Source organism: Siniperca chuatsi, linkage group LG5 (genome assembly GCF_020085105.1).
Source record: "Siniperca chuatsi isolate FFG_IHB_CAS linkage group LG5, ASM2008510v1, whole genome shotgun sequence".
Taxonomy (NCBI): Eukaryota; Metazoa; Chordata; class Actinopteri; order Centrarchiformes; family Sinipercidae; genus Siniperca; species Siniperca chuatsi.
Window position 1 is genome coordinate 23,963,794 of NC_058046.1, and position 26,969 is coordinate 23,990,762.

General features: G+C 40.2%; 3 protein-coding genes across 3 annotated transcripts in view; 1 reads left to right on the plus strand and 2 right to left on the minus strand.

Moving 5' to 3' along the window:
* Positions 1-462: 462 nt before the first annotated feature.
* pheta1 (PH domain containing endocytic trafficking adaptor 1) lies at positions 463-5,663 on the minus strand. The gene is made up of 3 exons (XM_044197897.1): positions 5,479-5,663; positions 4,843-4,956; positions 463-3,916 (listed from the first exon to the last, which is right to left on the minus strand). The coding sequence occupies exon 3, from the start codon at positions 3,873-3,875 to the stop codon at positions 2,979-2,981; it is 897 nt and encodes a 298-aa protein (XP_044053832.1). The 5' UTR covers positions 3,876-3,916; positions 4,843-4,956; positions 5,479-5,663; the 3' UTR covers positions 463-2,978.
* A 1,985-nt stretch (positions 5,664-7,648) lies between these two features.
* prr16 (proline rich 16) lies at positions 7,649-20,982 on the minus strand. Its single transcript, XM_044197898.1, has 3 exons — positions 19,841-20,982; positions 14,705-15,788; positions 7,649-9,549 (listed from the first exon to the last, which is right to left on the minus strand). Exons 1-2 carry the CDS (start codon positions 19,973-19,975, stop codon positions 14,925-14,927), a joined length of 999 nt encoding a protein of 332 aa, XP_044053833.1. The 5' UTR covers positions 19,976-20,982; the 3' UTR covers positions 7,649-9,549; positions 14,705-14,924.
* Positions 20,983-22,745: 1,763 nt separating this feature from the next.
* Positions 22,746-26,969, plus strand: part of hsd17b4 (hydroxysteroid (17-beta) dehydrogenase 4) — a 29,031-nt gene continuing 24,807 nt past the window's right edge. The window contains exons 1-7 of the mRNA XM_044197901.1: positions 22,746-22,903; positions 23,455-23,508; positions 24,347-24,454; positions 25,142-25,201; positions 25,364-25,385; positions 25,549-25,595; positions 26,480-26,564. Coding sequence (XP_044053836.1) covers positions 22,852-22,903; positions 23,455-23,508; positions 24,347-24,454; positions 25,142-25,201; positions 25,364-25,385; positions 25,549-25,595; positions 26,480-26,564 — 428 coding nt within the window. The 5' untranslated portion in view covers positions 22,746-22,851. The remainder of the gene's footprint in view (positions 22,904-23,454; positions 23,509-24,346; positions 24,455-25,141; positions 25,202-25,363; positions 25,386-25,548; positions 25,596-26,479; positions 26,565-26,969) is intronic.

A 26,969-nucleotide genomic window follows, 5' to 3' on the forward strand; every position in this document is an offset into this window, starting at 1 on the left:
GTTTCGTGCTGCCTGCAGTCAGCTGTCCCCTGGTCAAGTACGTGCACATAGCACGATGCAGAAATTATCAAGAAGTCTTACTGTACTGTACATTTGGTTTGATAACTGTTTTTACAATCACTGCTGGTTTCTGTCACCAGCCGGTTAATTACATTAACCTGTCCCGCTAGGTGTGAAGTACTCATTGATTTCCCTGAAGTCAAGGGTTAAAGACTATAGTTGTTGCACAGCGACACCTGGTGAGAGAGATGCTGAAAAGCACCAAGAATGTGTGTGTGTGTGTGTGTGTGTGTGTGTGTGTGTGTGGTTTCTTAAGGCCAGCCCAGGCCTTGCATGAATTCAAGGGGACCCATACTGATGGCTAAAAAATGTCATGCTGCAACTTTATTATAAAGAAAACTTCACCTCGGGTACTCAAATCAACAGATATTGTGATCACAGAAAAATGAACTGATAACAACATAACACATAACAGTTTATTGAGTAGTTGACAGCAAGTGCTTTGTTAAAAAACATCTTTGCAGGGTACCATATCGGGACAATGTGTTAAATATTATTGGTTGTTAAAATAATACTCATAGTGTACGATAACATTGAAAAATTGTTCTACAATCATGGAAGTCAATCGGGAAAAAAAGATTATTGTGCATTTAGATTACATTCTTCATTTGGCATTTCTGAATAAAGATAGACACCATTATTATTTGTTATAAGGTTAATTTGACACATTCACAAATTCCTTTAAATATTATTGTAAAAGAAAAAACAGACTTGTCATCTGTAATTACAGTAATGTTCTTCTGGAGTTAAAATTGGCACTACAACAATAATTTTAGATAATACGTGTCAAAAGCATACCGCCACAATCCACACTGTACGACTCCTTCCCACAATGTCGTTTCTGTACAAGCCAACAGTAATGATAGTGCTGTGCATTGATGCAGACTTATTGAACTGAGTCATTGTCAAAACGTGATTGCACCAAGATGTGCCTTTGCCAAGAAAGAAAGACTAACAGCAGTACAGTCACAAAAGAAGAAAAGTCAAACCCTCTCTATGGTAATGGTTACAAGTGCAATAATGGTGTTATAACGATAACATAAAGCACATATAAAACAAAAATATAAACGGCTATGTGATTGGATATAGTGATATAGGCCCATTTTTAATTTCCAGTATGGAATAGTAAATATTTATATACAAACCAGGAGGTTAGATGTTAACATGCAGTATAGGCCTCTAACAGTTACACTCACTCAGTAACAAACAGGTTAATCAGCTGCAACTGAAAAAACCATGATGTATGATCAAATTAAGATGATTTGATCATACTGTATAATTGACGTTTCGGCTCCCATCCGGAACCAATTGAGAATGACTTACGGATGGGAGCCGAAACGTCTTGATTCTGAAAACAGTGTCCAGATGACTACGACTGAAACCTTTCATACTGTATAGTATGAACTTATCAGAGAATTACAAATGTTAAGTCCTGTAAGTTCAAGGAAAAATCTCCTGCTATGATATACAAGAGTCAAAAGAGAAGTAAGTGACAAGCAATCTTATGACACAGCATCATCTGGCCGCTGGCTAACGAGGGCTAAAAATACCAGTGTGTTGCTCTGAGCGAGACATCCAGTTCCCACCACTGTCCCCAGTGACTGTCGGGAGGATGCTCTGACCTTACCAACCACGAGGCCTCTGGGGTGAGACGTACCCCGGTGGGAGTATGGAGGAGAGTTCTGGACTAGTTTTCCCCAACACCACTTCTTATCCCGAGACTTATGCTTGTTTCTCTACAAGTCAATATATTGATGTGATCTTAGAGTTAAAAGGTCCAGTGTGTAACATTTAGGGAGGAGCTAAGCTTTCAGCTTCACCTGAAAATAGGAATCGTTGTGTTTTTGTTATTTTAGAACAAGTTGTGTGTGTGGGGGGGGGGGGTCGCCATGTTGCACCGCCATGTTTCGCAGCCATGTTTCGCAGCCATGTTTCGCAGCCACCATAGTTTCTCCTATCTCCTCCTTTCCGGTATTCAAATGGTTGCAAACTGCAGTTTCACTGCTAGATGCCACTAGATCCTACACACTAGACCTTTAAAGTGGTTTGAAGTTACTGGAAACTCGGAATACTGACATGAACGCTGTTAATTGTCCTGGTGCCCTTCCTTTTAGATTGTAAAAATGTTATCAGCTGTAAAAAGGCTTCCCTCTTTATTTCCTCACTTTCCCTCACACATTTTGTTTCGTCATCAAGTGAGGAAAGTTAGGACATCAGCTGCAGGATTTTCTGTTACCTTCACCATTGTACGCCCTGGTTAATGTGTCACTTTAGCAACCGGATCCACATGGTTTTCTTTTGTTTTGTCTTTATTTATGTGGCCTTCTTTATTTAATTTGCATATAACAGAAACATCCTTACCAGATGCTTAGCACAGTAGTTCGCCTGTATATCTAGACAAAAACAGATCAAAGGTTCCTACAGCTTTAAACAAAACGGACACCAAAAAGGATTGCACAAGTATATTTGGAAGCTAGAAAGGCAGAGAAAACATTGGCAACATTATATCAGAACAGCATGTTTTTCTGAATTGTATCTACTACAAGGCCATTTGCATCTTGTAAGAAAAACTGATGATTGTGATGATTATAATAAATTATTACCATTTTAAATACTGTATTCTTAACATGTTTAATTGTCCTTGGCAAATGACACTCTGTGGAACTGTGGAAAAGAGCATATTTTGTGTTTTAAAATTTCTTGGAATGTACAATGGATAGTGTTAATGTTTAAGACAGATTGATTCCCCTGTGCCAGACAAGATCTGGAATCAATCTCAAATTTATTATTTGTATTTTTTATTTGGAGATTGAAATTTGCAAATAAGTTTTCTCCCCTTTCTGTTGGGTTCAGAAGAGTGCAACACTGCTGTTCAGGAAGGAATGATAAAACTAAGAGATTATCCCACCTCCATTAGTTTACTGGCTCTGTAGCCACTGCACTCTCAGTTCCTCCACCTCTCTGCCGTACCAGTCATGGAGTTTGGAGAAGCAGCCAGTGCCAGGGGAGACGGGGCTTTCCAGAGATGCTCCTCTTCTCCTGGGTGGCACTGGTGGAGCCCTCACCCCATCAGCCCCATAACCAATCCCAGTGTTATTCCCAGAGTCTGCGCAGGCTTCCCAGGCCACACAGGAAGACTCAACAAAGCCGTTAGCCAAGGCAACCGGTGGTTTACTCCATGCGACTCCATTCTCCTTGGAACACTCCTCATCTCTCCTCGCCTCTTTCTGGATGCTCTTTTGGGCAGAGAAGGGAGCTGACATGGGAGGGGCACTTGATGATGATGATGATAAGGAAGATGAAGATGATGAAGAAGAGGATGCTCCAGACCTGGACCGTGCTACCTGGTTTCGCCTGGAGGACTTGGGCCTGCCCTGCAGGCCTCCAACTCCAGCCCCGACGCAGCCACCTCCTGCAGCCTCCTGGATCTCCTCCAGCTGCCTCTCCAGCTCCTTCACCACCAGCCTCATGTAGTCAAAGCTGGCCCTTGACAACGCTTTCACCCATGACTCCATGGCTGCTTGGTTCTCAGCAGCCATCTTGTACACCCGCGCTTTGGCACATTCAAACTTGATGGCGAAGGCGAACTCCTCGGCTGACTCGCACAGCTCCACGGTGCATCCTTCAAGGACGATGACACCGATGGGCTCTCGGCTGTCGCGCTCCTCAAAGTAGAAGAGCATGTTGCCCTTCAGGACAAACCAGCGCCGGTGATAAGCCGTGTTGCGCTCACCCTTTTTGAACAGGAAGCCTGTCTTGTCTGGCGGTGAGTCACAGGTGGCGTAGTGCGCCACGCTGCGTTCATTCAGCTTCATCTTCTCCCCTCTTCCTTTTCCTCAGTCGATTCTTTATTTACCTAAAGAACATCATAAAGACAGAGGTCACCCCCAAGGTTAAATGGATTAGTCCATATTCAAGAATGCCACAAGACTCTGCAGCTTTTCCTTTCAGTAAGTCACTGCACCAGCAGATTATGCTTATTAGTTGCTCTCTCACAAGCACATTGAGTCTACGCCTGCCGTATGAAAGGTGCTATATAAATAAACTTGACTTGATTCTCTGCTTTAAATTGCTGAAAGACAAACCTGAAGACTCTTGGCTCTCAGTGCTACATGACTGTATACTTTTAGTTTATTGACATGGTGATACAGTAATAATAAGGATGTGAGATGTTTTATGTTCAGTAGGGAATATAGTCTATTTGCTCTTGAGATTGATTTAGTGTTGTACTCCTAAGCACTTGAGCAGATGCTTGCCAGCTGGACTTCAACCTACACTCTCTGGTCTCCTCCCCACTGAGCCATCCTGCCAGCACTCATGGCAGTGAAAAACACCGTACTTTTATTTTACCTGTCACAGTACAAGTGGGCAGACATAACCTCAGACATAGTGTTGCCAAAGTAAAACTATAGTATAAAATGAAGAAATACTTTATAGACTTGACCCACTGAAAATACGGGCCAACATAAAACACTAACTTATACAACAGGGAGAAACTGTTGGGTTATATGCTGGGAAATCACATGTTTAGATGTAAACTAGGACTCAGACCTTCCCTCTGCATAAACAACAACTAATCCAATTTTAATCTGTTTAATCTGTCCAGTTAAGTAAGGCTGGACACTGGTGTAACTTCATCCATCACCTTAATTAGCATACCTATTTTGTTTGTGTTTGTTTGTAGCTTTTGGTGTTATTGCTGCAAGCACAAGTGATACTTACAATCTGACTGGACAAAATTGCTGTCAATAAACTGCACATTTAAAGTATGTTTTTACTTACGTGTTTATCTCATATCCAGCTGACATCCACCGCGGTCCTCCCATCACACCTGGAGCTAATAACTTAACATGTCTCTCATCTTCTTTTGTCTTTTTCTGTCTCTCCAAATGAAGGCTGGGAAAGACAACAAGCGTTACACACTTATTTTAACTCCACAACTGCCAGTTACATCCACCAGCAACGACCAAGACAAGTGTAGTCTTGCTGGTTTTTCGACTTCCAGTTTGTTTCAGAAGTGAGATGGCCATGTTGTTACATTAGCTGGGTTTTTTTTTCTCTCTCCCACCTCTACGAGCTAATCGTGTTTGGACGAGTGATTCAGCCTCAAGCGGTGCTGGCTGGCTGGTTTGTGGGGTTGATCACAAGCTTTTGACACATCAGCACTTTTTCGGGAATTCATCTCGGGCTACAGTAACAGTTTCCGTGACACAAGGACATAAACCACAAATGAACGCTGTCTGAAAGCAAGTCTCTCTGTGCAAACTAGCTTAACGCATCCAGCGTCAGCATTTTCAGTTCACCAAACCGTTGAGCACTAGCTAGCACTTAACGCTACAGTTGTACACTATCAGTAACTTAAACTCACACTTCATGACACTAGTATGTTTACTAGCTAAGTGTTTACTCTTTTATTACCTGCAGATAAAGACGCCTCCTCCTGTCAGGCAAGATAATCTCCCCGCTGTTTTGTTTTTGTCCCCCCCTTATCTCTCTGCTTTCTTTCTCATGGATGTATTTCTATTTTTTTTTCTTACTTTCTTCCCTGTCACGTGACCGACAGGGAGGGGCACATGCTGTGTTTTACGCGGCCAGCTTGACTGGGCGGGACCATCATTGCAGCTTTCCTGCCATCCTGGTGAAACGGTTGCCATCCGGATGAGCGGTAACATAAAACATGCGCACCCCGGCTTTGCCCTTGGAAAGGTGGCGCTTGGTACAGCTGCTACCGGCTGCCGCTACACCTGCATGTAGGGATGGACCATGGATGCTTCCTTTGACAAATCCTATACAGACTATCTATACTATTATATGTTATTAACTATATGTATTGTATAATTTATTATATTACATATTATTAACAACTGAATAGAATATTAGAGATACTGTGGAAAATTATGTCTCAATTGAATGTCTGCTTCTGACATTTTTCACATCTGTTCAACATTTATTCTTCAAGCTTTATTTTTTTCTCTATCCACCAGACACATTAAACTTGATTTCCAACTGATTTAAGGAGTAGAACATAACGTGTTAATAATAACATAACACGTTTTATTTGAGTAGGCTAATAGTTGTAGAGCTGAAACGATTAATCGATTGGCAGAAAATAAATCTGCAACTATTTTGATGTATCCGTCATTTTTAAGCAAAAATGTTAAGCAAACATACTCTGCTTTCAGCCTCTTACATGTGCTTTTCTTTGTCTTATGTGATTGTAAACTGAATATTTAATATTTTTCACTATTTTTCACTATTTCACTATCCGATATTTTGTAGACCAAACAACTTATCAGTTAATCAAATAAACAACAAAAATGCCCTGAAATGTAACAATACCTCAACCTACCAGAAAATAGAGATACTCAAGTACAATTACCTCAAAACTGTAAGTACAGTACTTGAGTTACAGTCCACCACTGAAATCAAATAAGGCCTTGAACAGATATAGAATGACACAACTGTAATTGTTTGACGTCTCCTTGATATTTCATCATGGATGGATTACTGAATGGGCCTACCCTGCACGAGCCCAAGGAGTCATGGGGGCCCTAAACTAGAAACGTGTTACAAGCATTTCTCACTTGGAAGTCGTAGATGTTGTCAAAAGTAGGGATGCACAATGCATACTTAGGGTACAGTAAAACAAATGTGCTAACTATTTGCTTTAACCTCACAAGTGTCCTATATTTATATGCTGTAGTATGTTGTATAATATCTTTGGAGTGGAGTGTTAGTGTGGAGTGCTGTGGCAGGGAGGTTTGTAGAGGAATTAGACATCATGGACAAAATAGTTCCAACCAACAGCAGAACTTTAAGGTTAAACCTGCAATATACCACAGAAAAGCTTTGGCAAAATTGTGGTTTGACAAGAATGGCAATAATAATGCCGTCTATGGTAAAGTGGTTACAAACATTTCACTTTTTTCTTCAGAAGTGACTTTCTTTCCATTCATAATGCTATAAACAGCTGTCAAGTACAACCACAGTCTTCCTCTACCATTTTACGTTGGAGTTGGGTGCCTTGCTCAAGGGTACCAAGGCAGCGACTTGTACTTTTCTTGTTCACATTTTCTTAGATTTTTTCCAGTTCATGGATATGAACTCCAGTCTCTAGACCACCTCTCTGTCCTCTAGGCCACCGCTTCCCTGTTCCTGTAACCCTTGTCCTTCATGGTTAAGGCATTAAGCTGCTGGCTTTGGCCTGTGTTATAATGCGTATGACCATGACGAGCCACTATGAATTCATTAGAATATCTCCTGGAGACAGCTGATGGATTTCAGCACCGCCAGCCTGCTATCTCATCACACTAATCTTCAATTAACTGAAACAGTTGCTGGTGCCATTTAATGTATTTTTCTTTCTGAAAGGTTTGCTCACACTGCTTTTGGTAACTTTGATTAAGTGTGATGATCTGGCAGTCGGTTTAATTTCCTCTGTTTGACTCCCAGTTCACGAGTCATGACATTCTAAAAGATAAATTTGCAAGAGCACGGTTTATAATGAAGAATACAGATTTAAAGATCAACACTTTCTGTTCTCGAAGTTATTGTTACAGTCCATAAAATATACACAGACACACTGACATTAAGTGTAAAGTGTTTACTTCTTACAAGTTGTTTTCCAACACACACAAGAGACACAGTTGTGGACACACACAACAAAATATCACTGACTGCTTTTTGAGACATTCCAATCTTTAAAACTGATTCTTGATTGATCCAGAGTTTGGTCATGATTTCAGTCTCTGTGTCCAATGAGAACAAAGAGGTGGAGTTTACAGGTGTGGTGCCTCCGGTCTGAATGTGGAGAGAGGCTGTATGTATCAAATAATGTTTGTACATTTCTCACCCTTTTATTGATCCAAAATGACCTGTGTTCACCTATATATATTTAATATTCTTCCTTTTTATTCTCTGTTGCTTTATTTTTCATTTTGTAACACTTTGTAATCTCTGGTTTTGATAAGTGCTATATAAATAAACTTTATTATTATTATTATGATTATTATTATTATTATTATTATTTAATTACCAATTACTCATTGGCCTAAGCAATGTGGTAAAACCCAGGACATTTGTCATGTTTAGTGGCTGGAGAAATAACCTGATGGACATCTTATGAGAAAATTAGTGGGAATACTTCTTAACTCTATATTATGGAGAGCAGAGCACCCTGCATGTTGGACCCACCAACAGACAGCCTCTCCACAGAAATGCATAGAAAAACACAGTGATGGCAGGACAAAGTGAAGAGTCAGTCATGCATTCATTCAGCCCCATGCCTCCCGTCTGATAAAGCACAACTAGGTTTTTGGTTTACGCCATTTATCTTCTCCACCTTACATTTTCTTCCTCACAATACAGCCCATTCTCTAAAGTTTCTTGAAGTGATAATACTGAAGCACTTGTTGTTCATCCATACAAACACTATCCTGTTGCTATATATAAATAACTCATCCTGCTATGCCCTGCTGTAAAACACGTACCTCAAGGGAATGTCAGCTTTCGTCAAAATACCTCTCAGTCATCCAATACAATATCAAAAATATCATCTCTTTAAATGTTAAAGTCTCTGTAGAAAAATGCCTGAAATATATAGATATCAAACATGTACATGTATATTTGTATACAAAGAAAATTTGATGCAAATTATTACTTCTTCAAGGATCCTTTAAAGCTGTAACTATGCCACTGTATCTCTGCATGTTATTGTGAAAAAAAAACATAGCTTGCATGGCACCAGTTGAGCACATAGATTTTGATGTACAAAGAACATAATGTTTGGACACAGATCAGTGACAACATCATCATTCACTTCAAACCATTAGTCTTTCCAAAAATACACTGTGATTGTGCATATGGCACATACTGACATATTATTTTCTCCTTATCTGCAGTCCAGCAGAGCAGCGTGTTGCTCACAGACAGACCTGTCGGGCTCTCCAGACACAAACAATTACAATTCTTAAAAGGCAAATTCCATCGCTTGAGTGGAGCTATTGATTTCCATCTGAGTATGCACAGAGCAGAAGTCTGTGTAGACATCAATCAAATAATGGCTGACATCATTTCACCTCATCTTGTACCTCTTCATCTAAACTTGCCTCTTTACTTTTGATGATAGGGTTTCAGCAGCATTCTAATCTTTAATTCAACTATTTCTATGTAACAAAAATATCACCTCCACAACTATAAATTCGTCTGTCTGTATGCACTTACATACTGTACAGTGACTGCCCTTTCTCTTTCCCCAGTTTCACAGTAACAATGCCCTGGCACAACTGTGCCTGGAGGTTGTTAAGTGCTCAAAAGTCAAAGTATGAATTTATCTAGATGATCTCGTCTTCTGGTGGTTGAGAGCCGTTAGCAAAAAAAAAGGTTGATGCTTGGCCTCAGCTCTGGCTCCTCCCTCCTGATCAACCAGGGTCGATCACTTGAATGAAACAAGCATCCCTTCCACTTGTATCGCAAGTATCTCGATGGGCCCTGCAGAGGAAAAAGAGGAAACACATTAGTGTGAATATCTGACTGCACAGAGGAGAGCCACTTGACACAGCAGTCACAGCACCAACAGTCGCTTTTCACAGAGCAAAATGAAAATATACCAAGGTACCATTGCTCACAAAAACACAAGTCAATAATAATAGTCAAGTTAATAGGACTGAAACGTCTGGCACATTTTCCTCTATGGACAGCCTTCCCTTTTATGAAAAGACAATCGCCTAGCCTAGCTGTCATTTTCTCAATGTTTCCTAGTCAAGTCAGGAGTGGTTCAAAGAGCAGAGGACCCATCTGGGTCTTTGTGGCTCTTACAGATCTGATCCTGTTGTTGAGATATTGTGTAGCCTTCCTAGCGTAAGGTGCAGCTGATGCCTCTAACTTTTAACAATCTCCAAAACAGCGTGAAATCTTCAGATTAAGTTTGGTTCACCCCCAAAGGTTTCTAAATTGCACTGAGCCATCTCAAGCCCTTTTCTCACACACATGGCTGCATGTACTCATGCATGCCCTTTTCCACTCTCATACACCTTTAAACACATGCACATGTATCCCTTTAACATTAATATGTATGCATATGAGTGTGCACACACATTTTGACAAGGACAAGGACACACACACACACACACACACACACACATGCCCACTCACTTTCCCACATCATGACTTTGTCTGAGTCACAGATAAAGAAGCACCAACACAAGCCAGTATCCATGCCCAATGTGCACCAGAATCCCTTTTGAATGCTCTGATGTTTAGCAATATAGGTCATGTCTATTTTGTATTCTAATGAACTTTGCACACAGTATCTCAGATGTATGCCTCTGGCACGCAACACCACAATTATTTGGCTTTCATTTTGTTTAATGCTTTCCTCATAACATTTTCACTTTAAATGATCATAATGAAATGTGGTCGATTGAGGGAAACAAAAATTAAAGTAAATGATGCATGCAGAATGGGGATGAGCAAATAGACAACTGTGTCTCTTGGCAGACTATCACAATAAACAATCAGACAGAGAAACTACAGCTAATTAATATTCACTGGCAAAATGTGTGTCTCACTCTGACACATTTATTGAGTTATTGTACACTGTGCACTTGCCAGGTTGGAAAATGGGATGAAGACAATACAGTTAGTAGAAGCACTATAAGCCCACATATGACTATTGTGTTGTAAGACAACAAATCAGAGGTTTACATTTACAAATGTAACATTAACAATCTAACCATTCAGCTCTATGCGTTTTTTAATTAATTATGGAAGCAGCAGGTTTACTTATTAACCCGATGAAAAGAGGTGTCGCACTAGTGACGTCAGTTGAAAACACACAACCTTTAAACGGAGGAGCTACTGTAAACAATAATTTACTAGCGGATGCATAGCAACTAGGATTTTTTCATGCCTAGAAGGTCATTTGTAATTCAAAGGTAAGAACTAAAGGATGCAGAGGCTGCTGCAGCTCTGGAAAGAAAAAGTCAGTAAACTTTTTGATTAAACATACAAATGGAAATGCTGCCAAAGGTGTTTACTGTACAAAATGTCAGATTTGTTTTAATAATAGACACCCCACCCACATGTATATAGAGATACATGTGCACAGAGAGCTTGTTATGCATACAGCTGCTGCCGAGTGGGAGTGAAGCATCATCCAAGGGGAGAGGAAGAAAGAAAGGAAGACGGAGTGAGGGAGAACGAGTCAGGGAGAGAGAGAGAGGTGGGCTATGAACTAGAGCTGTGAGCTGTAGGGAGTAGGTCAGTACAGTTGAGTCAGTCCTGACTCACGATGGAGGCGGTGAAGATCCACCTCCTCCCTGCCCATTACAACTTTATTCTCAAGCCTGGAGCACTGGATCTCAAATAGCCAATACAAAAAAACAGTGAAAAACTCCTATACCCGTGGTCAGAGGAGCAGTGGTTTCTGTTTTATAGGAGCAATCTGATAACAAGTCATGGATGTATTAAATAATGAACGATGAATCTAAAACATGAGGGGCCCAGTTTTGCTGGTCAGCCAGCGCAAATATCAAAATTGTTTCTCCCACTTTCTGCGGTGGGTGCCATTAATGCACACACTCCACCCTCTCCACAAAGAGGGGCTGGTAAATGTTTAAACTGATTAATGTACAATAATGATCTTAATATGTCATTTAAAATACATTTTGACAGCATATTGTAAGAATAGAGGGGAGATTAAAAGTAGGATATGACAGGATATAACTTGTCATCATTATTAAAGTGCAACAATACCCATTGAGAATAGGGCTGAGTATCAAACCGCAATACTTTTTTGGTGCATGTGTCCGTAGCACCGAGCATCGACCTGGCAGCGTCTGGTCCATCTGGTAAGATTCGTAATCTTGCTAATTTAAGTCAACTTTCATTTATTAAGGCAAAGTACATCTGCTTGTGTTTAGATAATATTTAATATTTGAGAACTCTTGGCTTCTTTAGCTAAATAAAAAAAAGTGTTTTGTAGCAAAATATGTGGGTATTGTATTTCCCAGTGTAACAAAAACTATAGGTATTGTATCTAGTATATATAGCACTAGTATAGCACTAGTATAAAATAATTGTAAAAGTTATCCAGCCCTAGTGAACACTTCACAAAAGTCAATAGTCACAGGTAATAAAAACTATTGTGACTTGGAAAAGGGAAATTTGGACAGCCAATGTATCAGCTCAGAAGGTGCACAAACATCAACATTTGTTATCAAAGCTTTTCAAATAACTCTGTGTCTCATCTCTAAGGTGTAGCCTGTGCACATCAGGTCATAAAAGAAAAGAAAAAACAAACAAAGTGCAGATGCCTTTTACTTTTTCAATATGTTCCCTTAATCATACAATGCCAAGGCTGCTGTGTCAATTTCCTCGGTTCATTGAAAAGTGCATTAGTAAGGCAATGCTACAGTAGCAGAAGCCCTTATGAGCTGCGTCTATTGATGATACTGGCTGCACTCCATTCTGTGTGTGCCTGTGTGTGAGCATGCTGCTGCCAGACTCATTGAGATCCATTAATACAAGGTAAATACAGTGAATGTTCAACACTGAGAGCAATCATCTTGAGGACAAACATGCATCCACATACAATCTTACATAGTAGCAAACACAATACAGCCAAAACAGCATCAGCCTCTCTCCATCACACATGCTCACTTTCCTCTCTCTGTCCCGCACTTTCTCTCTCCCTATGTGTGTCCCCCCCCACTCTCTCACTCTTTCTCGTTTTTCTCATGGCTGAATATCCACTGATCCCTAATCCAGACGCCGATTTTAGATTTTTAAGGCCAGCGAGGTCATGCATTGCATTTAGTCATCAGTGTGTGCTATTTCATACCCTGATTTTCTCAGACTTAATCGCCAAGCTTCCCACCCCCACAACCCTAAACACACACACATATGATAAATAACATCCTGCCCCCCTAGGCCTATACACAACTGCCCCCCACACGTCTTTACCTTTCTGTCCCTTCCCTTCTTTCCTTACTTACTTTCTCTCTTTGTGAGCTTGCTTTTTCTCGCTGTTTAACATAAAAAACATGTGCAGCAGCAGTTCAGAACTTTGTCAAGGCTAATGTTGGTACAAAGGAGGTCTGAGGCAGTACTGTTATCTCCTGTAGTCTAATCCAGCTAATTAAGGGCATCGCTGGGAGGAAGGTGCTACTATTCTCATCCAACTCCAGGGTATGCTGTCTCCTCAAGTCTGCCAAACTGACATGTGCTTTTACACACACCTATGCACACACATAGTTAGATTCCTTGACAATCAATTTGAGAATGATTTCAGACATATGCACACTTAGTTTGCACAGACAGGGAACAAAGGCTTTATTAAATATTCTTGTTAATAAAAGCTAATAAAGTGGAGACTACGAACTGCTCATATAAACTGAGATGGTATTATATTACTGCTCAATTATATTCCCTTAAGGAAATAAAGTCCATATTTTTTATGTTTGATTCTCTCTACTCAAGAGCAGAATTGATTAGCTTACTGTCCATTTAGTCTAATAGATATCACAGTGAGTGATAGTGAGGGTCTACACCAGCGGTAGTTGAGTTGCTAAACATGAATTATATTAGAAAATGAAATTCAAGATTTTTCAATTAGAATTTGCTGTAAAGCTCTCAGTAGACACAAATAAAAATGGCACTTTAATCATCAAAGACTTCTCTCTCTTCCCCAGCCCACCATGTCAATCTCCTCTCATTTGCTCTCCCTTCTTTCACTCCTACAGTCTGACACGTCAGCAAAATGGGACTTGTAGAGTATGAAGTATGAACTCACTTATCTCTAAACCCTAATTGTTCATCTAGGCAGACTTGTGTACTAATTATCAATCAATTAACAGCCTTTAATCATGCATATGTACAGTGGTGTGCAAAAGTGTTTGCCCCCTTCCTGATTTCTTATTTGTTTGCATGTTTGTCACACTTAAATGTCACCCTTAGCATCAACAACTGCAATCAAGCATTTGTTCACACAGGGCCATGTAGGTTTGGATTTTGTTTTCCCTTAATAATAACAACCTTCATTTAAAAACTGCATTTTGTGTTTACTTGTGTTATCTTTGACTAATATTTAAATTTGTTTGATGATCTGAAAAATTTAAGTTTGACAAATGCAGAAAAATAAGAAATCAGGAAGGGGGCAAACACTTTTGGACACCACTGTATATTTGGTGGAGAGTTACTTGCGTATACTTAGGTGTCAGTGTATGGGAAGATCTTTAGGGCTTTGAATGAATTCTGAGGGTAGCGGGTTTTCTTGTTTCATCCAGAAGGACATGAATTAATTAGAGCCCCTCTCTGAAAGAACTTCCTGAGTTTGAGACTTCCAAGAGCTTCCAGAAAGACACGGGTACAATTTAGTTTTAGTGTTGTCAGCAATCTTCTGTGAAATTTTAAGTCTCTGTACATTTTTCAGTCAATGCTCACTATCTACAAACTTCACACTCTGCACACATACGCCTACGCATGCACCCACAAATATATACACACGAATATGCAGTACAAAAACAAATAAACTTGTATGTATACATAGACTCACAGATATGCGTCAATGCACTAATGCAAATGCTCTTTTTCTTCCTCCCTTTCTCTTCCTGACAAACACACTCATACATTCATAAACACTCACCACTTCTTCCTGATCTCTCTGTGTACATCCCAGCGCCCATGGCAATGCCTTTCTCTCTGTTCCACTCACTTTATCCATCCTTTTGTTTCTTATTTACCAACCCCTTCCTCTCTCTGTTTGGATAATCCAAAGTTCAACTGGAGTAGAAAGCGCTCATAAAGTAGAAAACACTATGAATGATTCAAGAATGTTTAAGTTGGACAGAACAAGGGGTTCGGTGTCAAACCGTGGTAGTTGTTGATTTGCGTAGGATTGTTTTCTGGGGCTTGAGGGAAGGCGGGTGAGGAGGCACACAAGGTAGAAGAGTGTTTGTTGTCGGTGGGAAACTATGGCTGACCGAGAGGCCGCCGTTTTCCAACATTAGTTCATGAGGAAGAGCATGAGGAGGGGAGGAGGAAGAGCAGCAATGCACTGGGCTGAGTCTCAAGTTGTTCAGCTCAGCCTGTAAGTGTAGTTCTGTGTCGTCTACATCATATTGGAGGTCACAGTCTGGGCAGTAACCGTGGTACTGGACCTTCTCGCTGAAACGGACACGCTCCCTCTCACGAGACTCCCTGCCAGGCGCCTTGGGACATTTGTTCTTTTCATGGCGGAGAAGAGGCATGGGCCTGGGTAATGTAGGAACAAGACCCGACTCAGGGATCCCGCTGTCATTAGAAATGAAACATGGCGTGGAGGAGAATAAATCCCTGTTTGGTTTCAAAGGAAAAACCCCACCATTCCTCATCAGAGACCCGGTAGCCTTGGATATATTCCCTGATAACACTAATGTTGGATGAGGCAGATTCTTAATGTTGTGATCCTCGGCTCTCAGCGGGGTATGTCTGGGTGGCGGTAGGGGAGGGTGGGGTTTCTTGAGTACAGTCAGGACTGCAGGAGGGTTGCCAGGGACCGGGGCAATGGGCGCAGGTGGTTTAAAGATGCAGTCATCAGGGAAGAGCTTCATCTTCTCCAGGCTGGAAGCGGTGGTAGTAGTGGTGGTGGAACTCGAGCTGGAGTTGAGCGTGTCCGTCTTAGAGCTGTCTGTCAGTCCGTCCTCCTCCAGTTGCAGGTCACAAGTCAGGGTGTCAATGTCGTGAACAACCTGGTGAAAAGAAGAGGAAGAGTCACTGTGACAGCTGAGGTCAGGAATAATAAACAATGTGGCACGAGAGAAGGAAATCTCATCTACAACAATCTCAGCTAATAAAAACGAAAGTGGGAAAAGAATGATGTTCCAGGCAAAAAGGGTAGTTGAAAAATGTGTTCTTGTAAGGAGCCAATGTCTTTATCTCAACAAATTCTTAATTAATTAATTGAAAACCTGACTGTATAAAATTTAAAGAAGATACACTTTGATTTAAGAGACTGATTAATGAGACTTAAAATTGACTGAGATATCTCTATGACAACAACGCCAGGGAGAAAAGAAATATCACTACAATTTATGGGAACACCCACGGGCCTGCCAGACTCTGACTTATGTGATATACTACAAGAATCCTATGCACCATCGGAACTGAGAGAAGTAACAACGGCAACCATATCCTGTAAACAAGACCCAAAAACATCAGCTTATAATCATTTATAAATACAAAATCAGTGTTAGGAATGAATGAAAAATACATCCTCTACATATAGCAAAGGAGTGCAGAGGGAAAAGACAAACACAGGAATATAACTAATAGAAAAGGAAGCAGATATGAAAAATCAATAGACTGTCAGTCTCCTATTGGGGAAAATCAGTACAAATGCTTGTAATATTCTGCTGAAAGTGAGGAAGTCAGAGATTACAGCTCAAGTACAACTGAACCAGGGAGAGAGTAAATACATATCACACTGACACAAATGCTATGAGAGGGAAGATCCATTTCTTCTTCATATTTCTTAATAACAGCAAAGGAAACAATTCATCATGGTATGAATTCATTCCAAGAAAGCAACCTTGGTGTGACAGAAAGGCAAAAATATATTTTACAAAAAGCAGAAGATATGCAAAATCACATTGGAAATCCACTCTGCAAGCAATGCAATATGAAAGAGCAAACACTGTCAGTGGCAGTGGTGGAATAATGTACACAGTGTGCCAGGGTGGAAAACGATACATAAGAAATGCACTGTGACATAGCCTGGTGAATATTTTTTGGGAAAGGAATAGGGCCAAACTATTTAAATATTTTAATGAATTTGCAATTGTGAACTGTAAGATCATTTCTGAATACAGTACACTGCAGACCATAACATGGACAATAAACAAAATTGAAGTGCAGTAGAAATTAATATAAATATATATTTTGTCTCAGGACCCCGTGTACACAGTAGATATTTAGATCAAAAGATACTTCCTTTGTCATCCAAGAGGAAATTTGTTTTCACATAGAGGCATATTAAAGAACTGGAGCAGAAATTTGGTTTGTTGGCACTCTGATTTCTGTGCTCCATTCTGTGTCTATGACTGTTTACATTAAGTACTCTAGGTGATAGTTGGGGAGGGAGTGTAATAAACTAAACAAAAGGCAACATGCAATACTGGAAATAGCTGTAAGGATGCCACAGCACAAGTTGAGATAATACATTAAAAATACACACAGTACATACTGCATGCATACATTCTAACTGTACATACAAAACATGCTGAACACATTCTTTCAGGACATGATGCTTAACTGTATTTGATGCAATATCCACCAATCAATATGCACCAATCTAAGGCCAACAAAGGACTGACTACACAACTAAATGTCACAAAGGATACTTCAAACGCATATTTAGCTCCTGTCCCACACGCCATCAAATTTTGTCTACTTAAAGCAAGCACTTGCACTGTGGGCACATCCATGGACTTAGTTACTCTCCCATACATTTATGTCTGCAGTGCTAAGACAGTACCTGGAAGGATTGAAATTGCATGTACACATAATAAACGTTGCCCAGGGAGCCATTAGTATAAGGGATTACATTTTAAAAAGGCAGTTTAACAAACAGAATAGACATGGTGCTAAACTCTGCTAGGAACTAATAACTGATATTAATGATAAAATGTCCATGTTCTTCAGCCAGGTCAATCCAAAAACATTGCCTTTGGAGAAGAATTTCTTCCTGGTTCTCTTTCCTTGGTGGAGTTATTATTGCTTCGATGCCCAGAATTGAAGTGCAGTGTTGGACATTTTATTACTAGCTGCCTGATTATCGAGGATCCAGAAGTCAGTGTGTCCAAAGACAATATAAGTTGAGCTGAGCTCGCTTAAGTTCACGGTATCATGGCTGAAACACAGTTGAAATAACCCATGAGAAAAACTCACCATAAACTCAACATAAAAGAAAATGTTTTTTCCTTTATAGCATTCGTAAAAATGTTACGACAATGACAATGTGCTTATGTTCATTTTCTGAAATAGTAATGCTCATCTCAGAGTCCCCAGTACATCAGCCCACTGTAACACACCATTGCTATCATCTAAGGGTTTGAAATGCCTAACAGAGGCTTGATGAGAGAGAAATGAAGAGATTGGTGAGGAGAGAAACAGAGAGCGAGAAAGAATGAGAGCTAAAGAGAAAGATAGTAGAAGGCTAGGGCAGAGAAGGCAATGGGGATAAACTCTCCATGCAGTCTTTAAATGGGTAATTTGTTGGGACACACACAAGAGGTAATACCAGTATCCCAGTGTGCAGCCTCTGCTGTAGGCCAAGCAGCCTCAGTGGCTGTGCCAAGCATCTGGACAGGGTCACTCCTCAGAGCCAGGCTCGGTTCCAGCCCTGTCTGTGAGTTATAACAGATAACTGCATTTCAAATGGATTATACCCCAAACACCGGCTTTGATAGTAACACCCCCTCTAGGTATGTGTTTAGTGTGTGCAGTGTCAGAATAACTGATCCTCTACGCAATTTACTGCAAGCAAAAAGAAAAAGAAAGAGGACACATCACAAAAACAAAACCACAATAGACAGATTACAATGCCTTCTTGTTCTCATTTATCTCTGGCGCCTGCTGTGAGACATTGTAAACTGCCGAAAAACACAAAAGAAGTCTAATTCAGCTCAAGTTGCGAAAACAGAATAAGGGGAGCAGAGAGGCAGAAGGAGACAGATGCTGTGTCGACAACCCATCCATAATGTAGAAACCAGAGGCTGTACGCAATAGGGTTTTATTAGAATGACAGCCTGTCATGTTAGGGTGATGAAAGGTTCAGCCCAGCAGGCCGGATGCCTGGTGTACGGCTGGTAGAGGAATGTAAACATAAAAGCAGGTAAGACTGCAGGTTATTACAACTGACATGGCAATATGGGATTCAGTGATTGGTATTAGAGGAAACACTGATTTGAAACAAGCACTGAAACACGTGAATGATATGTCTCTGCACAGAGGCGCTGCTAGATATTCTTGGCTCTATGAGAACTACTTGCTGTAAAAAAAAATCTTCTTATAATCCCTGAAAACTACCCCTGATTCCTATTCAGCACCCCTGTCTCTGCATCACTGAGATTTGAATGGCCAATCAGACAGCTCTGAGAGTTCTGATCTCTAACAAGGAGAGAGAAGGAGAAAGAAAGCAGACAACAAGAGATAAAGAAAGGATGAAGATGAGTGGCTGCGATAAATACAGGCATGTGGTGAAAGATAACGAAAGAAAATAGAGAGTCACCAGGAGAGATTGAGAGAGATGAAAAGTGAAAAGAAAGGACAACTGCACTATTATTTGGCAGGAGATAATTCGCAGCAAACAACAGTCAGCATTAAGATGATGAAATGCAATGTAAAAGCGCCTTCCTGGTTGAACCAACTTGTCCATTAAATATTAATTGTGATTACATTTTTCTCACTTTCATTAAAGCCTGTGAGTCAGGACGAAGAAGCTGTTCTGTCATTTCACACCCCACATCCTCCTGTGCCAAATGTCTTTCATGTTGGAGATAATGATCACATAGCCTACATTAGTGGGCAGGGGGAGGAGCATGTCTGTATGTTTGTGTGTGTGTTTGTTTGTGTGTGTGTGTGTCTGTGTGTCAAAGCCTTTTCCAGGCCCTACTGAGGTGGACGTCAGCCTCCCATGTCCTCCCAGACAGGGATGCTTAGAAAGAGCAAGCCAGTAGAAATAACAAAACACATAGTAGACTATTGCTTATAAAGCGTTGTATGGTGTTCCCTAATCATTTACCTCTTTGAGCTCTTTGGCTACATCCTTGAGGTCTCCCAGGATGGTTTCCAAATTCTCCACGATTGTCTTGATCTCCTTTTTCACTTTCACTTTGGAGACTACTCCTTCAGCCTCTGCATTTGGTGTCCCTGACATTCTTCAGTTTATGGCACAATCTATTTCGTGAAGGATCTAAAGTCTAATCCTTTGGTCGCCACGCTGTCACTTTGCCAACGCATTATTTTAGTCCTCCGCTCCCGTCACTTTTACTCCTACATCACGGCCAGGACGGAGCGAAGTGGCGTCGGGAAGCGTTCTATATCTACCACTAGGCATGCGCAATAGAGCAGAACACACAAAAAAAACGGTTAGGTCAAAATATTGTATCATAGCTGTCTGCGAAACGGCGCCTGTCCACACGTTTGTGCTTCTTATACCTTCATATCCAGCATCAAAAAAATGACGTGCCGCGAATATCCTTCACGTCGAGAGAGCGCTAAATTCAACATTTTGTGGGGAAAAAAGATGTCCAACATGAATGCGTTTAAAACGTGTCAGCTATAGTAAATACTGAGAAGACCGCGAAGAAGAAAGAGTATAGAGGCAGTTATCCAAACCTTTACACCGCCGGTCGTTATTGTAACGGTCCATAATCCTTAGGCATCCACAAAATTGTAATAGGCTACACTCCTCCTTTTTCCCCAAATATATGATTCTGGTAACGATACACACAGGAAAGTCGCCACATATCGACACCCCAGAGGCACTTTCTTCCGAAAAACACCCCGTCAGTTTCATCCTGTCTCCATCGCAGCCTCCTTGGAGAGTCTGAGCAGCCAACGTCCGGGCGCAGAGGATGCTCGCGCGCTCTCTCTTTCTCTCTCCCTCGCGCTCGCTTTTCTCTCTCTCTCTCGCTCTCTCTCTCTTTGCACGGCTGCTGTTAATTTGTGGCTATTTCATCACACAGGCACGCCGCGGTTAGAGACGTCTCCTAGTTATTAGTTTTATGACGAGAACGATTGTGTTTGTTGTGTTAAAATAACTTAATTACATGCCCACTAGCTTGTACTAATGTCTATACAATCTAAGATAGCCTACTGTGCGAGTGAATGAGAATCACCTCTGCTCCTCCCACAGCCTGAACAGGATGGCAAGTTTACTAGCTTGAACAAAAACATGTCAATAACAATAACCTGGAGAACTTGTCAGCAATAACAAGAACCTGCTAACTGGTTTTAAATGTGCACTGTTTGAGCATAATATTAGCAAGGCAGTTGAAACAACTGGATAAAACTGTTTTCTGAATTGGCAAGAGTACTCCATCCACTAGGCCACAGTACACCTTTTTAGACATTTTTGACATGTAATTGCCGGAAAAGCACAGGTGTAATCAATAACATGAATTAACATGCTGTATTCTATTTAGTTTAGCAACTTCCAGCTTCTTGGTATTTTTCATGCTCCCTCATTTGGCTTACTTGGTCACTTTCTGTAAATGGAACAGAGCCACCAGTAATGTCATTAGATAAACCTGTGCTTTTTCTGCTGTCAAAGTCAAAATGTCTGGTGTGAAAACAGTCATATTGCAGAGTTTACTAAAGTGGGATCTTATTTCTTCTCATTCCAAGACAATCCTGATTATCATAAAAAGTTATGTCTCTTGGACAGTTGGTATCATATTGGAACAAGTTACTAATTTTTCTTGGCCTGGCCTGTGAAAAAACTTTGGCAAATAACATAACACAGATTGTAAATCATTACGACATGGCTGCGTAACATTTTCTCACCAGTTACATACACTATTTTTCCTACTTGCAGTCTTTGCTATATACATTACTAGCTTAACCTCTAAACATTAGTTGGCCATTGCCAATTAATGATCAACATATCAAATTCAGGGGTGCACGGTGGCAGAGCGGCTACAGCTCCTGCCTCCCAATAAGGAGATCGTGGGTTCGTGGGTTCGATTCCCGGACACAATCTCTCTGGGTGGAGTCTGCATGTCCTCGTTACCGTGGGTTCTCTCCGGGTTCTCCGGCTTCCTCCCACCGTCCAAAGACATGCATGTGTAGGTTAATTGATAACTCTAAAATTGCCCGTATTGAATGAATGTGTGAGTGAATGGTTGTCTGTCCAGGGTGTGCCCTGCCTAAGGCCCGAAGTCACTGGGATAGGCTCCAGTCACCCGCGACCCCCTAACGGGGACCAAGCGGTAGAAAATGGATGGATGGATATCAAATTCAAATGACTCTTAAGAGCCATCTTACAAGGAGCATGAGAGTTAGTGTTGTGAGCAGCATAAAAATACATACATTAAATGCAAATATTCTGAATATCGAGCGTGCTGTGTTGTTAACCTAATTTTGGTGATTAATTTTCTGCAGAAAAAAATTTGGATGATAAGCAAATTGCTGTGAGGCATGAGAACAGTTACACTGCTGCTGGTTCAGCCAGTCTTCAGGTTTAAACCTTTTTAACATATTCAGGTCATATTAAAGAACTCAAAAGGAATTTCAAATTGACCATAATATTTTAATACAATAGACACCAATTAGTTTATTTTTTCACTAGCAGAGTGGGAACAACACCTGCCATCATCATCATCATCATCATCACCACTGGCACCTCCATCATCATCATGGTCACCATCACCATTTATGTTATTATTTCCTAATTGTGTTGCAGACATGGTGAAAAGTTATGTAATAAGGTACAAATCAGTCAGTTAAAAAATAAAAATGTACAGAATTTGTTAATGGCTCATAAAATATATGATAGATAGAGTGGAATTCACAAAGTTAACATAACTAAACAGATTTCTGAAGTATTAAATCATAAGATCAAAGTAGACTACACATGTGAAATCAACAGTGATGAGGGGGCTAATAAAATCCTGGTTTCTGATTGGTCACTGCTGAGACTGCCCCTCGTAATTGCGGAAGTGAAACTTGAACAGTTGAAGTACACCCTGTTGTCTCTGACAATCGGTGTTGCTCTTGTAGCGTCAGGAAACTAATATCTCTGTCTTTGTCATGTCTTTGTCATTCGAGGGAAGGGTCGTGCTTGTCACTGGGGCCGGAGGAGGTAACAGCGCCGTGCAAACATAACTGAACATTAGCTAAGCTGTCATTGTTGCTAACTGTAATTACGCTTAAATATGTTTTGTAACGTTAGCTCCGAATGCTAACCTGCTAGTTGCGGAGATTTAGTAAGCATGTGAGCCAAACTATTAAGACAGCTACTGGACGAGTCTTTCTTTCTGTTGTATTAGCTGCCCAGCAGTTAACCTCAGTGTCTTGCTGATTGCTAACACTGGCGAAACAGCATGCAAGTCTCAAAGTCGTAACGTTAAAAGTAAACCAACGGTATCCTGATGAACCTTCTGGAAACAATAAAACACCTTTTGTTGATATTACTATACAAGATGCACTCCATTGATTTGACTAGCAACAGACTTTTTTCAGCCTTTTCATTTGAAGAACACAGGGAGCAAAGTACATGTAAAGCAATGGCTTATAATCATGCTAAGTCTAAGTGTGTGAAAGGGCTCATGCAACAACAGTGGTTTTGATGGGTGTGTTTTATTCTGTAAAAATATCCTTAGGTATTTTGCTCATCTGTCTTTCTTTCTGCAGGCATTGGCAGAGAATATGCACTGGCTTTTGCTGAAAGAGGTGCCTCAGTTGTAGGTAAATTGATTTTAAGCCCCTCATACCTCATTTTTTAGAACATGTATAATGGATACACTGTGCAACCAGGCCTTATTACATGTACTTAGTGAAATGCCTGCTAAAAGTGAACCCTCGTAACCTCAGTTGATGTTTTCTTTGCCATGGAGAGACAGTGATATCAGGTTGTATGTTGACATTTGCCCAGCATGATTTCAGATACTTTCCCTGAGTTGTTAGGGACTGGATATCAGTTTCATTTTTTTTTTTTTTTTTTACTGTAGGTTCCTATAGCACTTACTGCTGACAAATATACAGCAAAGCAGCAGCAGCAGTGATCTTTAATTTATCTAAGAAATGTGCATTGCATTGACCGTCACAGTAATGTTGTTGCTTTTTAAACTACACAGTTGCAGATGTTGGCATAAACATTAGCCCTTGCTAAAATAATAACTATCCCTGAACTGAATTTGCCCTTGAACTCTTACAAGGAATCAGCTTCGCTCCACTCTTCTCCTAACCTAGTCTGATTCACAAGAAGCAAGAAGGCTGTGGATATAAGCCTGCCATTGGCCGACTATTTCAGCTGGAATTGTCCTCCCCTATCTGCGTGTTAATGTTTTGCAAGGGCACTCTCGCTGCATCCTGGGCTTAGCGCCGCCCAAGATGATTGTGATTTGTTTAAAGAAATACAAACAAACCAGAGCATTTTTCATCCAGGTCCATCCAGACCTTTCTCCAGCGCTAAAATGAAATGTGGAGATAAGTCTGGCTATGCGAGACTACTCCCTAATCAGTCGTGGAGAATTTCACAACTCACCCCATTATTGCTAATCTTTTTCTTCTTGTTGCAATAAAGTGAATGACCTTGGGGCAGACATTAAAGGGGGCGGAAAGAGTTCTGCAGCTGCTGATAAGGTGGTGGAGGAGATAAGAGCGAAGGGAGGCAAGGCCGTGGCAAACTATGGTGAGAAGTTTGGACTAGCCTTGTTTTAAGTCATCTCCTCTCTATTCTGCTCTTGTCTTATCTCGCACATCATTACCTCCATCTGTTTTTTTTCTCTTGCCTACCTTGTGGTGTTTAGCTAATGGAATGGTAGACTCAAAAAATTATATTGATTTCTGTCAGTCTCACTGATGAAGCTGTTAGCAAGTATTGAAGACAAATGTATCATCTTTGTGCATCTCGCATAGATAAGAATATAAACTTAGTTTTAAAGAACAAAACATGACAACGCTTTGATCAGTGTGTTTCATAGGTAGATTTGAACATCAGATTTGTTTGTGGATGTAATACAAAGGTATAATTTACCAAAAATTTGGCATACTTTCTATCTGGTTTATAACAAACTATGATGCCCAGCAATGACTTGTCATATATCATTACACAACATACTGAGCATGTGAAGTAAAACTTTATCATATGCCCCCCTCCCTGTTATATTATTGTAACACTAACTCTGCACATTATTTTTTATCTATAGACCTAAATGCAACCAGGAACAATGTATCCAAGAATCAGATCTATAACTGAAGCTAAACAGCACATACATATAGTCTTCTGGAAACCCACTTATGCAAAATAATTGAATCACTCATCAAATGCAAAAAATATCCCAAAAAGTCTAAGACCGTTTCTGTCATGCACACACAGATTCTGTAGAAGATGGAGAAAAATTGATCCAAACAGCATTGGATGCATTTGGAAGAATAGGTGAGTATTGTCTTTGTATATCAATACTGTGGCCATCAGAGTTGATACTTATCTCAAGTACTGCATCATTACATTATCTCAATTAAATGATTGTTAGTAATGTTATTACTGCTATTTGAACTAATTATTGAACTAAATCTGGTAAAATATCTTTCTGTGCAGATGTTGTTGTAAACAATGCTGGGTAAGTCATTTCACTGTACACTTTTTGCTAGGTCTAATCACATCATCTGTTTTTAGAGTGGCTGTTTGATTGCAGTGGTATTGGCCACTATAATCATGTTAAAGAGAAGTTTTGTCACAAAGACCGAAAAGACTAACACCCATTCCTGCTTTTCTTTGCCAAGGATACTTCGTGACCGATCATTTGCCAGGACAAGTGATTTGGACTGGGGTAATTAAATTATTTCTCATCTTTACATTCACGTCACTCTCATTAATGCCTGCTGTGTGGGGTCATCTCATATCACCACATTATTTCCTTTTGTTTGGCTTACGTCATAATCAAACTGTGCCACCATGCTATAAGTAGAAGAATACATTTTACGTTTGGTGTACCTTATGTCTATAAAAACAGATTGTCTGTGTGGGAGTTTAAAAATGTACTTTAAGCTGGATCTGATCCACAGTGGTCTAATGTGAAATAACAGAAGTGTATAATGTTATGTGTTAGAGGGCAAACCAATACAACGAGAGTCATTACTACAACAGATTTGCATTTGTCCAACCTATTACAATACAACATTCACACAAAGTAAGTAAATATTACCTTAACTTAAAATTAGGGCCACCATTCTACCTATTTTTAAAGACTCATTCTGGATCAGCACTAAGCACCCAAACGCAAGGCATTTCATACACTGTACTCACCTTTTCCATGAGGGACCATTCATTTGTGGTCCGCTTCATTCTAGACAGTTTTTTTTCTCAAAGATGACAGCAGACAGCTGCTTGCTGCTCCAAAGCCCGGCAGATCAAAAATCTGAAGTATTTCCAAACAGGGCTTTTTAGGTTGCTCGAAGTGCAAATCACTCTCTCTCTCTGTTGAGTTGTGAACTCTCTGCAGTCATTACCACATGGTTGTTGTTGTTGTTGTTAAGTTATTCACTCGTTTCAGCTTGACCTGCATTTCATTTTCAATCAGTCAATGAAAGTGAAGTTGTATGACTCCTGTCCGTCATGCAGTGCATTTGATTCGATTATATAATTGAATTTAGAATATTCGTTGACAGCCCTAATGTACATATGCTGTGTCATTGCTCTTACTCTCCATTTCAGACCTGATTCAAAGAGTTCATTTGAGAGGCTCCTTCTTGGTAACTCGAGCTGCCTGGAACCATATGAAAAACCAAAAGTTTGGCAGGTGAGGAGCCCAGCTAGTGAGGTGGCTAAAAACTATTGCGTTTTTTTTTTATTTATTTTTTTTTTAGATACAACAAAGTTACAGTATCCTCTGCAGACAGACCATTGCTGGACTAAGATATTAGTATGATATAAAATGCTGTGTGATAAGGCCAGATTCAGCTAAACTACCAAAGATACTCAAAATGTGTGTGTGTGTATATATATATATATATATATATATATATATATATATATATATACAGTCAGTCACGGATTCTGACTTTAGTGACTTGATACCCCTTAATATATCTTGCTCCAATGGTTTCTGGTGTGCAATGAAAAAATCTGCAAACTAGTGAAAGCCCAAGACAGCATATTTGATATAAATATGTAAATCACAGAAGAGTGAAGGAAATTAGTTAAT